The sequence below is a fragment of the Trachemys scripta genome, chromosome 18 (assembly GCF_013100865.1).
Source record: "Trachemys scripta elegans isolate TJP31775 chromosome 18, CAS_Tse_1.0, whole genome shotgun sequence".
NCBI lineage: Eukaryota > Metazoa > Chordata > Testudines > Emydidae > Trachemys > Trachemys scripta.
The window spans coordinates 24376577-24388638 of record NC_048315.1 but is presented as its reverse complement, the minus strand read 5'-3'; the positions used below and the strand labels follow the sequence as shown (position 1 = coordinate 24388638).

Genomic DNA, 12062 nt, shown 5'->3' with positions numbered 1-12062 from the left:
AGATGTAGACAAATTGGAGAGTCCCCAGGAAAGCAACACAAATAATAACTGGCTTAGAAAATGTGATGTCTGAGGAAAGATTTTAAAAACGGATATGTTTAGCCTTGAGAAAAGAAGACTGAGGGGGGATGGGATAACAGTCGTGAAATATGTTAAGGGTTGTTACAAAGAGGACAGTGATCAGTTGTTCTCCAGGTCTGCTGGAGGTAGGACAAGAAACGATGGGCGTAATCTGCAGCAAGGGAGATTTAGGTTCGATATCAGGAAAATTTTTCTAGCTATAAAGGTAGTTAAGTTCTGGAACAGGTTTCCAAGGGAGGTTGTGGAATCCCCATCAGTGGAGAAGAAAAAGACACCCCCTTCCCCAACGAGCTTCACACAGACAGTAGGTTCCTGTCCACAGAAGCTTAAGGTAATGACCTTCAGTCACCAATGACCTGGGCTGGATTTGAATTAGGGACTCAAGACTTCAGATTTCATTATGAGTCTTGTGTCACACCTACTCCCCCACAAAGGCAGGTGTGTTAGTTCAAAGACAAACCTGCCACCGTTACCACGATGGACTCATGTCCTCGCTTCCTTTGTCCTTTTTTTCCAGGACTTTTGATGACCTAAACACCGAAATGGAATTTGAGAGTCACTCTAGATTTCAACTTCCTCTTTGATTTCTCAACTCAGCAAAATTTGGGTCTGTGTGTCATCACTTACTTGGTCTGATGTATGTGTTTCCCTAAAATGCTGCTGTATAAAGCTGGCACAAAGGCGTGTGGTTCAGCATCAGACAAAGGAGGAGAACTTGCAAGAATTCCTGCTCTTGTTCAGCTGCTGCCGCTCCTCCTCACCCAGCAGAAGCATGAAGGTCTGTGTGGCTGCCTTCGCTGTTCTCCTCATCGCTGCCCTCTGCTCCCAGGCCCATTCTCAGCTTGGTAAGTCCTGTTTCTCTGCTGCCTTTCTGCAGCGCTCGGAGCTCTCACTCTCACTCTCACTCTCACTCTCACTCTCACAGCAGTTCAGACTATGTCAAGGTTGGTTTCAGGTGTAGGAAGGCTTGTAGTGAGGGAGCCCATGAAACAGCCATAAACTTCAGTTGGTCTAGCTGAAGTATCTCAGGGGTCTTCCTTCTCTGAGATGCCCATGAGCAGTGACAGCAAGGGGTGGAGCTGAGGGTCAGCTAACCCTATTGGGACTGCAGGAGAAGCCTTCAGATCCTCAGACACCGTCAGCGATGGGTTAGAGAATCATGCAAGTCTCTTCTTTCCTTCCAGATGGCGTCAACACCCCAACTTCCTGCTGCTTCAGCTATGTTTCCAAGCCAATCCCACGGAGCCTTGTGGTGAAGTACCAGCACACCAGCAGCAAGTGCTCCTTGCCGGCTGTAATGTGAGTATGATTTTCGGGCAGATGTTCTATGTTCATGCAGAGAAACAACCCTATAGGATGAACGGATGGGGGAGGGAATCTGCAGGGCTCTTGTAATACAAATGTCAGGCATTTAATAAAAGACAATTATTCAAAAGTTCTCCACATTCCCCTGTGGCCTCTAGAGGCCTTCAAAATACCTACAATAGGTAGCTACAGAGAACTAGGACAGATTGATGTTTTGCAGACCCATGCTTGAGCCCTTGCTCTGGGTTCTTGCATCTGGGACTGACACTGCTTTCAGTTCCACGAGTAACTCAGCAGCGGGGGGTTGGGAAAGCATTTTCATGCAGCTCTCTTTGAGCGGGCAGCAAGAAAGCCGGGGTATCTTGAGCATTCCAGTAGGGGCAGACGGGGCCACAGCTGGGGTAAATGGGCATAGCTACACCTGCTGCGGATCTAACCTGCAAGCACATCACTAGTGAGAGTAACAAAAGGTGGGCAGGGGACAGACTGAGGAAGAAGAAGGGTTGCAGCAGTGATCCCCCGGGGTCACTCAGATTAGGGATACGCACCATTTTAGATGATCGCTGATACTCATTGCATGGGCATGGAGGAAGAAGTGAGTCCGCAGAAGGGATATGCATGGAACCAGGGTAGTGGCTCAGTGGGACCAGAATTTAGGAGGATGTCCCTTATGTCAAGGGCTGGACATTGCACCAGGGTAAGGTCACCTGCTGGGGTGAGGCCCAGGTGGTAATGTCAAAGCTGGAGACGCTGATCCAGTGACAGTGGGATTTTATCCCCATGATATCCAAGGTCGGAGGCAGCTTAAATCCTTCTGTCTGGGGGATGGTGCTACAGCTGAGTGACAGGCACTCGCTGTAACGTTATTGACCTGCTGCATTCTGATTGGCTGAGACAATAGGCCTGACATGTGCAGCAGCCAGTCACAGATCAGCTTCTCCACAGTAGGGTTCAGCGAAGGTTTCACCTTTAAAAAAGCAGAGTCCTCATTGGTTGATTATTCTTTAAAAATGCTCAGTGTTGTTGGCCAACACAGAATCCATCTGGTGTCCACGATCTGCTCTGCCGTAGCTTGTGTCCCAGGGGATCCACTTTCCTTCTTCTCCCTGTGAAGATTCTGAACCGAGTTTTTATCTCTGCAGCTTTACCACTAAAAAAGGCCGGGAAGTCTGCTCCGATCCCAATACACGATGGGTCCAGGAGTACATCAAGCACGTGAAACAAAACTGACGAGCCCCTGACGGCAACAGCTGCTGGCGACCATCCCGAAAGCCCCTGGCGGTCGCGGGAGGCAATTGCTCCTCCCACAAAGAATTTATTTTAATATATTATTTGTAATGTTTATTTTTGAACTAGAACAACAATTTATTATATTTAAATTATTTGTGTTTAAGTTAAATCAATGTCCATTTTTTTTTTGATTGAACAAAATAAAAAAAGGCAATTGAAATATTCGGCTGTGCCCGTTAATGAGGATTTAGGATTCAAGATCATAAAATTTGATGTGTTTACAAATATCTCTGGGCCTGCGCACCTTTGAATGCTCCGGGCTGTCTCTCTGAAGCTTTTGCAGGTGTGATCCCTGATCTGGGGGGATGAGGGTCTCAGCAGCATACCTCTGGCGATATCAATTTCCAATTAAAATAATCCAACCCCAACCTTTTACAGCTGGAAGTTAAAGGGATAAGGTTGAAAAACCAAGTTATATTTATAAAACAAGGGTGAAATTTGCCTGCAGTGGAGCAGTGTGGGGCCAGGGCTTGGTGACACGAGTGAACAGCTCTAGTCAAAGATGGGGGAGGGAGTATGGCCTAGTGGTTAGAACATTGGCTCTGAACCTTTTCAATACTAGGCCCTCTCCCTGACTTAGCAACATGGGAAGGAGAGGGTGGTTGTGACCCCGATTCCTGTTCATGACACCCCCTCCCACGACTCAGGACCCCCAGTTGAGAACCAAGAGGTGGGAGGAGCCACAGGCCTGGAACCCAGGTTGGGTAGCTCCTAGGCAGCTGCTGGGTCCATACTGCCACCTCTGGCAACTGGCAGAACTGCAAGCTATGAAAAAAGAAACAGAGGGTCCTGTGGCACCTTTGAGACTAACAGAAGTATTGGGAGCATAAGCTTTCGTGGGTAAGAACCTCACTTCTTCAGATGCAAGTAATGGAAATCTCCAGAGGCAGGTATATATCAGTGTGGAGTTAACGAGGTTAGTTCAATCAGGGAGGGTGAGGTGCTCTGCTAGCAGTTGAGGTGTGAACACCAAGGGAGGAGAAACTGCTTCTGTAGTTGGATAGCCATTCACAGTCTTTGTTTAATCCTGAGCTGATGGTGTCAAATTTGCAAATGAACTGGAGCTCAGCAGTTTCTCTTTGGAGTCTGGTCCTGAAGTTTTTTTGCTGTAAGATGGCAACCTTAACATCTGCTATTGTGTGGCCAGGGAGGTTGAAATGTTCTCCTACAGGTTTTTGTATATTGCCATTCCTGATATCTGACTTGTGTCCATTCATCCTCTTGCGTAGTGACTGCGTAGTCCTACTGGCTCACGCCCCACAGGATGTCCTGCCCACCGAGGCCCTGAGTGGCAGTGCCCATGGTGTTTCCTGATTGGCCCAGGCATGCTATTTAAGGCATAGGGAAAAAACCTGTAGGCTGCTGTGCAACTAAGGGGATCTCTGGCTTGGTGCTGCAAGAGACCCTTCTGTGTGCTCCTTGTCTTGTTCCTGGCCCCAGCCCTGCTCCTGGGTCCTGGCCCCAGCCCTGCTTCTGATACCTGGCCTTGCTCCTCCTTCCTGATTCTTGGCCCCCTGCTCTGCTCCTGACACCTTGCCCTGCCTTGGCTGACCTACTTGGCTCGGACCTGGTGCGATTCATCAACTCCGACCTGTTCCAGTGGTGTGGACTGCTGCTTCTGGCCTTAACCCTCGGGACTGAGTTTGCACCTTGCCTTCTTCTGTAACTTGTAGGCTAGAACTATGGGCTGGCCGCCCGGACTCCTGGGTTCTAGTCCTGGCTCTGAAGGCTGGCAGATGGGTGGGTTTTATTGCCAGTCTATCACTGACTACCTGGGTGACCCTGGCTAGTTTATAACGGTGCATTGCTCTCTACGGGGCTGAATCACAGCTGCCTGACTGTGTGTCCGGGACTCCTCACTGCTAACAGCTATGGAATATTTTCCTTTGGCACCGGTGGTAGGGGCTGGTGCTTTTGCAGCAGGAGGCTCTGAGTTTTCGCTCCTCTGCGGCTGTGAAGTTCTGTGTGGCCCCAGCACCAGGGCCGGCTCCAGCATTTCTGCCGCCCCAAGCAAAAAAAAAAAAAAAAAAAGCCGCGATCGGCAGCGGCAGTTCAGCGGCAGGTCCTTTGCTCCTAGAGGGAGTGAGGGACCTGCCGCCCCTGAATTGTGCCGCCCCTCTCCCTTGGCCGCCCCAAGCCCCTGCTTGTTAAGCTGGTGCCTGGAGCCGGCCCTGCCCAGCACGCAGCCTCATGAAACCCACCATGTCTTAGACACAGTGGCCGGATCAGTCACAGAGTAATTCCACGGAAGCTACTGGCATTATCCTAGGGATGACTTTACCCTGGTATAAATATAATCTCTGTCTATCTAGGAGCTACACAGCTGTCCCCATGCTGCACCGCTTGTAACTTCCTGGGGACAGGAACCAGATTGCCCTGCTCCAAAAGCATAGGCCCTCACCGCTGGAGTGAAAGGCAAATCTTCACTGCCTGCCATCAGGACAGTGCTGTGACATGCAGCTGTGTAGCTCTGGTCCCATCCAGTAGGGGGCACTTTGAACCTGGATTCCTGCCTAGGTCACTGGTGACATGTCAATGGGCTGTGTATTTACCTGGTTGCTATGGGGATTGCAGGCCACAGGAGTTGCACATGGCAACAGACTTAACCCTTGCAAGCCCCGGCTCCCAGAGGGAAGCAGGTGAGTGTTCAGGGATGTGTAATTCTACACCCCTGGGCCGGGCACTGAACTTGAGACCTCTGAGTCCAAGCGCAGGACCTTCTACTGTCTGAGCTCAAAGACCCACCTCTGGTGGTCAAGTCTGTAGCAGGCTCAGCAAGCGCTATATGGGGCCCAACCACCGCGAGACCGCAGGGGTGCTGGAACTGGGGGTGCTGGCTTGAAGTGGATTCCATCGTACACAGGGTGTACAGTTTTGTTCAGTGGCTTTCAGCACCCCCGCTATAAAACCTGTTCCAACGCCCCTGTGAGACGGGGACGGAGCTCCCCGCTGATTGGGTTACACATGCAAAGGGCTGGAGTCCTGCTGAGTGTCCGCCGTGAATTTGGATCCAGATCCAATGGACACGGACATAAGTATTTCCCCGGAGGACACCTAGTGTGAGACTCAGCGATAGACACTTCCCTTATAGACACCAACGTGTCTCCCTTCCCCGTAAGGATCCAGCTAGTGCCTGCCTGGCGCCAGAGAACAAAGCCTTCAGAACCCAGCCGGGGCGTGGACAGGGGAGTGCAGGGTGGAGCGCTCCATGGGGACACCACTGCTAGGACCCCGCGGTAGCTCCGTCGCAGGGGAAGGTGGATTTGCTGAGCCCCGGGACACACACGCTGGGTGTTGCATCCCCATTGTGTGGTGTGGACCCTGGGAGCTTGTCCCAAATGAGTCTCAACAGGTGCTTGCCCTCCAGCCCTGGATGTCATAGTCTCACGGAGTCCCCTGTAGTCATTGATGGGTCATAGTCTGTTTTCACTGATCCGAGATTCTTGGGGTCTGCAGCGTTTGGCCTCCTGTCAGCTGTGTCCTAGAAGTATTATTCTGGCAGCTGCATGGTCTTTGAGCTCCTTTGCTTTGTTTCAGTAGCTGTTAGAAGCCAATTGGTTTCTAGTGCATAACATTTGTTCCTTATCTGCCCAGAGACCGAAGGGTTGGCTCTTTCAGTTAATAAAGGAAAAAGGCAGATTTGTTTTGCCGGCCCTGGATTGGGGTGTGATGTTTTTTAAATGTATTTAGAGCAATCGTAACTAAATATTGCTTTTTCCCTAGGTAAGACGGGGGTCTGGACCCCTGCCTCTGCCCTTCCCCTCAGTGAATGCAAAGCCCTGGAATAATGAAATGACACGCCACAGCCGGACAGCACTTGGCAGCTACCAGGAGCGGGGGCAGAGCAGACCACAGACCGGTCTGAAGTGAGTATGTGATACCTTATACCTTAATAAGGTCACCGCTCCTGTCATATCTACCTATCTGAGGTATTTATCTGGCCCCTCTCACCACGCTGTCTGAGCACCTCACATGCCTTCATTTAGTCTCACAACCTCGCACGGCAGGGCAGTGCTAAAATCCCTGTTATGCAGACAGGGAACCAAAGCTCAGAAAGACCAAGGGACTTGGCCAAGGTCACATAAGAAGTCTGTGTCAAAGCAGGGACTTGAACCTGTTTCCTGAGACCCAAGTGAGGGGCCTAACCTTCTCCCTAAGGGGAAGGATGTGGGGAGAATGTGTAGAGAGCAGGAAAGGGGAACTGCGCCCACGAGTCTTTTCTCATTTCTCGCTACTGTAACACTAGCACAGCTGGGCGGGTTGCCAGCTACAGAGATCAAACCTGGGACCTCGGGATCAGTATTCAATGAGCCTCTACCACCTGAGCTAAAGGCCATGGCGTTTTTAGCTATGGCTGTAGCAGACTCATCAATCTCCGGCTGACCTAGCCACTGCTAGATGGGGACAGAGCACATGCCAGGGGGATGTGGCTTTCGCTAGTAAAAGGAAAAAGATTCGGCGCTATTGACCAACCAGAACATTACTATTATTTGTATTACCATAGAGCCTAGGAGCTGCACACCCAGCTCGGGGCCCCCTTTTCTAAGGCGCTGCATGATTTCCCCTGCCCCGAGGAGCTCACAGTCCAAGTAAACCACCCAATAACTCCTCCTGCAGGAGGGCCTGCCAGTGACGCGTGGCTTCTTGCACACAAGGTATGGGAGGGACCAGAAATGACCATCACGAGCCCTCCAGCCCCAGAGGAGAGACCTTTCCCCAAACATCACCAAAATCACACCAGATAAGGCCTCCCCTGCCCTTGTGTGGGGTTGAGACTAATGACGTCTGGGGTAAATGCGGAGGTAGGCGGCCAATCCCAGTCAAGGGAGCCTCTTCCTCCAACAACCAGCTTGAGGGTGATTTCCGGATGGGGCCTAGTTGGAGATGCAGGAACCTCCATGGGAGAGGTGGGAGTTTTCAATTGTCCAGACCGGGCACCTCGAGAGCTCAGAGTCCCATTGCGCCAGGTGCTGTACAAACAAACCTCAAGAGACAGGCCCTGCCCCGTAGTGTGTACAATCTAAACAAGCAAAGGGTGGAAGGAGTCTGAGCTCCCTTTTACAGGTGGGAGAAACGAAGGGATTAACAGATTTGCCCAAGGACATAGATGCCGTCTGTAGCAGAGGCAGGAATTGAACCCACCTCCCAGCCTACCTCTTTAAGCTAGGACTAGCCAGCTCCTCAAAGCGACCCCATGAATCCAGCTAGAATCCAGTAGTGTAGTCACGCCACAACAGCTTCCCAGGAGCTGATTGAAAGCAGCCTTCAACTACCTGAAGGGGGTTCCAGAGAGGATGGAGCTCGGCTGTTCTCAGTGGTACCAGATGACAGAACAAGGAGCAATGGTCTCAAGTTGCAGTGGGGGAGGTCTAGGTTGGATATTAGGAAACACTATTTCACTAGGAGGATGGTGAAGCACTGGAATGGGTTCCCTAGGGAGGTGGTGGAATCTCCTTCCTTAGAGGTTTTTTAGGCCCGGCTTGACAAAGTCCTGGCTGGGATGATTTAGTTGATTTAGTTAGATTTAGATTTAGTTAGCTTTGAGCAGAGGGTTGGACTAGATGACCTCCGGAAGTCTCTTCCAACCCTAATCTTCTATGATTCTATGAAACCCTCCTTGTTTTTTGCAGCGCTCCTGAAATGAACCGCCGGGCCCTGAAGCTGAAGGAGGAGGGTGAGAATAAATTCCCTTGCGGTGGGCTGTAGCAGGGGCAACTCGAGCGCATCCCTGGGCAGTGGCACTCGCTGTGAGCGATGCTGGGGAGCCAGAGGAAGGGGTTCATGCCTGGGGCCGGCCTTCCCCTCTGGGAGGGAACTGCTGTTGTAACAGAGACCATGCAGGGGGAAGGGAAGGGCGCAGTCCGTGGGTGACAGTGAACAAAGGGAAGGGGCAGGGGGAGCAGAGGGTAAAGCAAGGGGAAGGCACATTACAGTGCAGAGCAGCGGCTGCAGAGGCCAGAAACAGTGATTTAGGGAGCTCCAGAACGGGCCAGATTATTCCCCCTGTGACAGGCGGGGACCTAGATCTGGTATGTGGGGGTGTTGGGGGAGCTCCAGAGCCGTTGGGGGTGGCCAGGGGGCTCTGGGGTGGCTGTGAGGAGGGGTCCAGATCTGGTGCGGATGGGTACTGGAGAAGCTCTGGATCCATTGGGGAGATGTAGGGGGCTCTGGGTTGGATGTGAGTCCATGATGTTCTGCACCCAGCGCCAGTATTAGCACTGATAAGTAACAATCCCACACGGGGATGTGTATCTCACCCTGGGTACTGGTGAGCTTACCTGTCCACATCCCTATCAACACATCCGCTGCTCTTTCCACGCTGCTGTTTGACTCCATCTGACAGCCCCACTGAGCCCCTGCGTCCCAGCCAGCCGGGGAGTGGGCAGGCCTCGGCAATCCATCAGCGTGATTCCCCCGTTGGCCGGCGGGAGTCGCTGTTCGTCCCTGGTAGCTGCTCCCCACCCCAGGATGGTTGTGCCAGGACTGCCGTGCCCAGGAGCAGCTTGTCTGATTCAGCGGCGTCTCCTTTCCCTCCCCTGCAGAGTGCGGGCTCTGCCACCGGGCTGACTCCGACCCCGACACCTATGGGCAGAAATGCCAGCGGGGTAAGCTGTGTGTGCACGAGAACTGCCTGGTGAGTAGCTCTCCCTTTCCCCGGGGGCTGATGGTTCTCCCGAGGGGCCGGACTGATCCACCTGCATCTCAATGACCCACTCGACGAGACTCCCACCACTCACCTCGCAGGGTCCCGGGGTGGAGTCCTGGCCCCACTGACATCCCTGACAAACCTCCCCCAGAGCCAAGATTTCACCTGCTATTATTATACTGCACCTCCTTGGGCCACCGCTCAGCGCTCCTGCTTGGGTGCATTCAGCCCTTTCCTGGATCCCGCAGCACAGAGAGATGGCTGCTCCCTTGTGATCGTCGCTAGGCTGCCCTCCTGTGTGCCAGAGAACGTCCCGGAGTTAATCCCTTTTTGAACTAGAGCAGATCTCGTGGAAACGGGTCCAGTCTTGGTTTTAAAATTCCCAGGCATGGAGAGTCCATCCCAGAGCCTGGGAAGTTGCTCTGTTCATCTGACCTCACTAATTCATCCAGCCAGCCCATTGGCTGCTTTTCTCTGCATCACCCCCAGTTTGCCTCTCTCTGTCTGATGCTGGGCTGCCCTGACCTGGCTGTTGCATTCCGGCTGTGATCTCGCTGTGGCTGTACGGAGAGGAACGGCCATCTCTTTGAGCTGTGACCCCAGACCTTTGTATAATGCTGGCTGGCTTCTGCTCTGAGCTCTTGCTCCTCACGGTCATTCCTAGACCTTCATTGCCCTCATGAGCGGCTTTGCTCAGACGTGGCTATCCCATGAGTTTCTAGGTGCAGCACGTACCGTCCTTGGAAACATGCATTACAGACCTGTCAGTGACCGCCAACCCGAAGGGTAAAGGACCCTATTTAGCACCAGGCCGCCTGGCCTCCTAGAATTTCTGCCCAACTTGTTCTGCTGCCCATTATTATTATAACCCTTTGTCGCCAGCTGCCTGTTTTCACGCCCAAGCCGATTCAAGTGGATTTTTGAACGGCGCGGCACCGGCGCGACAGGATTTGTCGAATGCAAACTAGGACAGCAATCCCTTCTTGTCACTGCCTCGCTAATTACATTGAAAGTGAGCCCAAAGTCACTATTTAACCCCCAGGCACCAGCCGACCAAGCATGTGCTTGGGGCGGCACCTTGGAAGGGGCAGCCAATCTTGGGGTGGCGGGGGCGCTCGGGGTTTTTTGGTTTTTTTGGTTCGGTGGGGCGGCGCTCGAGGTTTTTTGTTTGTTTTTGTTTCAGCGGCGCAGCATGGAGGGGCGGGGGCTTCGGCGGCGTGACGCTGGCAGGGGCAGGGGTTGGCACGGCACGGCACTCGGATTTTGGGCGGCCCGGCGCGGCCCGGCGCTCGGGGTTTGGGTGGCATGGCGCTTGGGGGAGGGGGATGTTGGGCGGTGTGGCGTGGCGCTCGGGGGGGGGGGGTGGGTGGTGCAGCGCTTGGGGGGGGCGGGGGTTTCGCCAGCCCGGCCTGACCCGGGGGGGCAGGGGTTTCGGCGGCGCGGCACTGGGGGCGGGGTGTTCGGCGGCCCAGTGCGGCACTGGAGGGGGGGCAGGGGTTTTGGCGGCGCGGCGCTCGGGGGGGGGGGGGGGTTTCGGCGGCCGGGCGCCGCCGGGGGGGGGGGGTGTATTAGGGGGGGATGGCACTCTTTTTTTTTTGCCTGGGGCGGCAAAAAAGTTAGAGCCGTCCCTGGTTTTTACTCTCCATCACAGATCTGTTTTCTAGGGTGACCAGGGAAAATTTTCAAAAATGCCTGAGTGCTTTAGCATCATAGACTCATAGACTTTAAGGTCAGAAGAGACCATTATGATCATCTAGTCTGACCTCCTGCACAACGCAGGCCACAGGATCTCACCCACTCACTTCTGTAACAAACCCCTGACCTACATTGAAAGGCACCCAAACCTCCTGATTTGTTCCTCACAGGCACCCAAAGCCGCTTATTGCTCGTGGTTGCATCTATCCTCTTGACACTTACCAACTTCCTCACATTTGCCCCCTTGCATAACTGGGATTTAAATGAGATTTACCACACAGAAACTGTCCGGGTTGCTCCCGGTACCCTTTTTCGAAGGTCAGTGTCATGTACATGGTATTTGGCAGGGCTGCTACGAGCAGGTCAGGCTTCTGCATCAGATATAGACTGAGGCCAGAGCTTCCTTCTCAGAGAAAGCCACCAGTTGTGTTCGCCGGAGGACGCTTTAATGCTCAGGCAGGTTTGGCTGAGGCTAGCCCCAGATACGGTATGTCCCACGCAGCGCCACCTAGCTGCTGACCAGTCTCACACAGGTTAGCATTCCAGGACAACCAGCACCTTCTTTGCTCTCCTCCGAACTTCCGACTGGGCCAGCTCCAGACTTCTCAATCCCGGGACTCTGAGCCCCGAAGGGCAGAGACTCTCCGAATGAGGGACACCCCTCGAAATGAAGGACGGCGCATTTTCAGTTGAATGCACTGTTTTATTAAAAATATAGAATGAGGTCCAGAGAGCCGGGATCTTCTTATAACGAACTTAAACAGCATCAGATTGTAAAGTGTCCTGGCTCACCTGGGAGAAGTCCCCTCAGCACGGCTCCCTTTCCTCCCTGTTCTGCCATCCAGTTGAGCTGCAGTTGTGCTTTGCAAATCCCCTTGCAAATCCCCGGCTTACTAGCCGTTAAGCAGCTCAGCTCATTTAGAGTTGTTAATTAGAGCTGGGGGGAGGGGGGATTTATTCTGACCAAAAAAAAAAAATTCATCGGGAAATGCTGATATGTTGAATGGAAACTTTTTGTGGGGACTTCTTGTGGTTTGGGGTGAAA

The 12062-nt window shown here is 52.9% G+C and overlaps 1 protein-coding gene across 1 annotated transcript; it reads left to right on the top strand.

Moving 5' to 3' along the window:
- Positions 1-767: 767 nt before the first annotated feature.
- On the top strand, positions 768-2823 carry LOC117867741 (C-C motif chemokine 3-like). The gene is made up of 3 exons (XM_034752985.1): positions 768-926; positions 1266-1380; positions 2529-2823. Exons 1-3 carry the CDS (start codon positions 854-856, stop codon positions 2614-2616), a joined length of 276 nt encoding a protein of 91 aa, XP_034608876.1. The 5' UTR covers positions 768-853; the 3' UTR covers positions 2617-2823.
- Positions 2824-12062: the final 9239 nt, after the last annotated feature.

Excerpts from the sequence above, each read along its gene's own strand:
- LOC117867741 (XM_034752985.1), top strand. The coding sequence starts at position 854 with ATGAAGGTCTGTGTGGCTGCCTTCGCTGTTCTCCTCATCGCTGCCCTC. Across the intron at positions 927-1,265 it reads CCAGGCCCATTCTCAGCTTG|ATGGCGTCAACACCCCAACT; the intron begins GTAAGTCCTGTT and ends CTTTCCTTCCAG. Across the intron at positions 1,381-2,528 it reads TGCTCCTTGCCGGCTGTAAT|CTTTACCACTAAAAAAGGCC; the intron begins GTGAGTATGATT and ends TTATCTCTGCAG.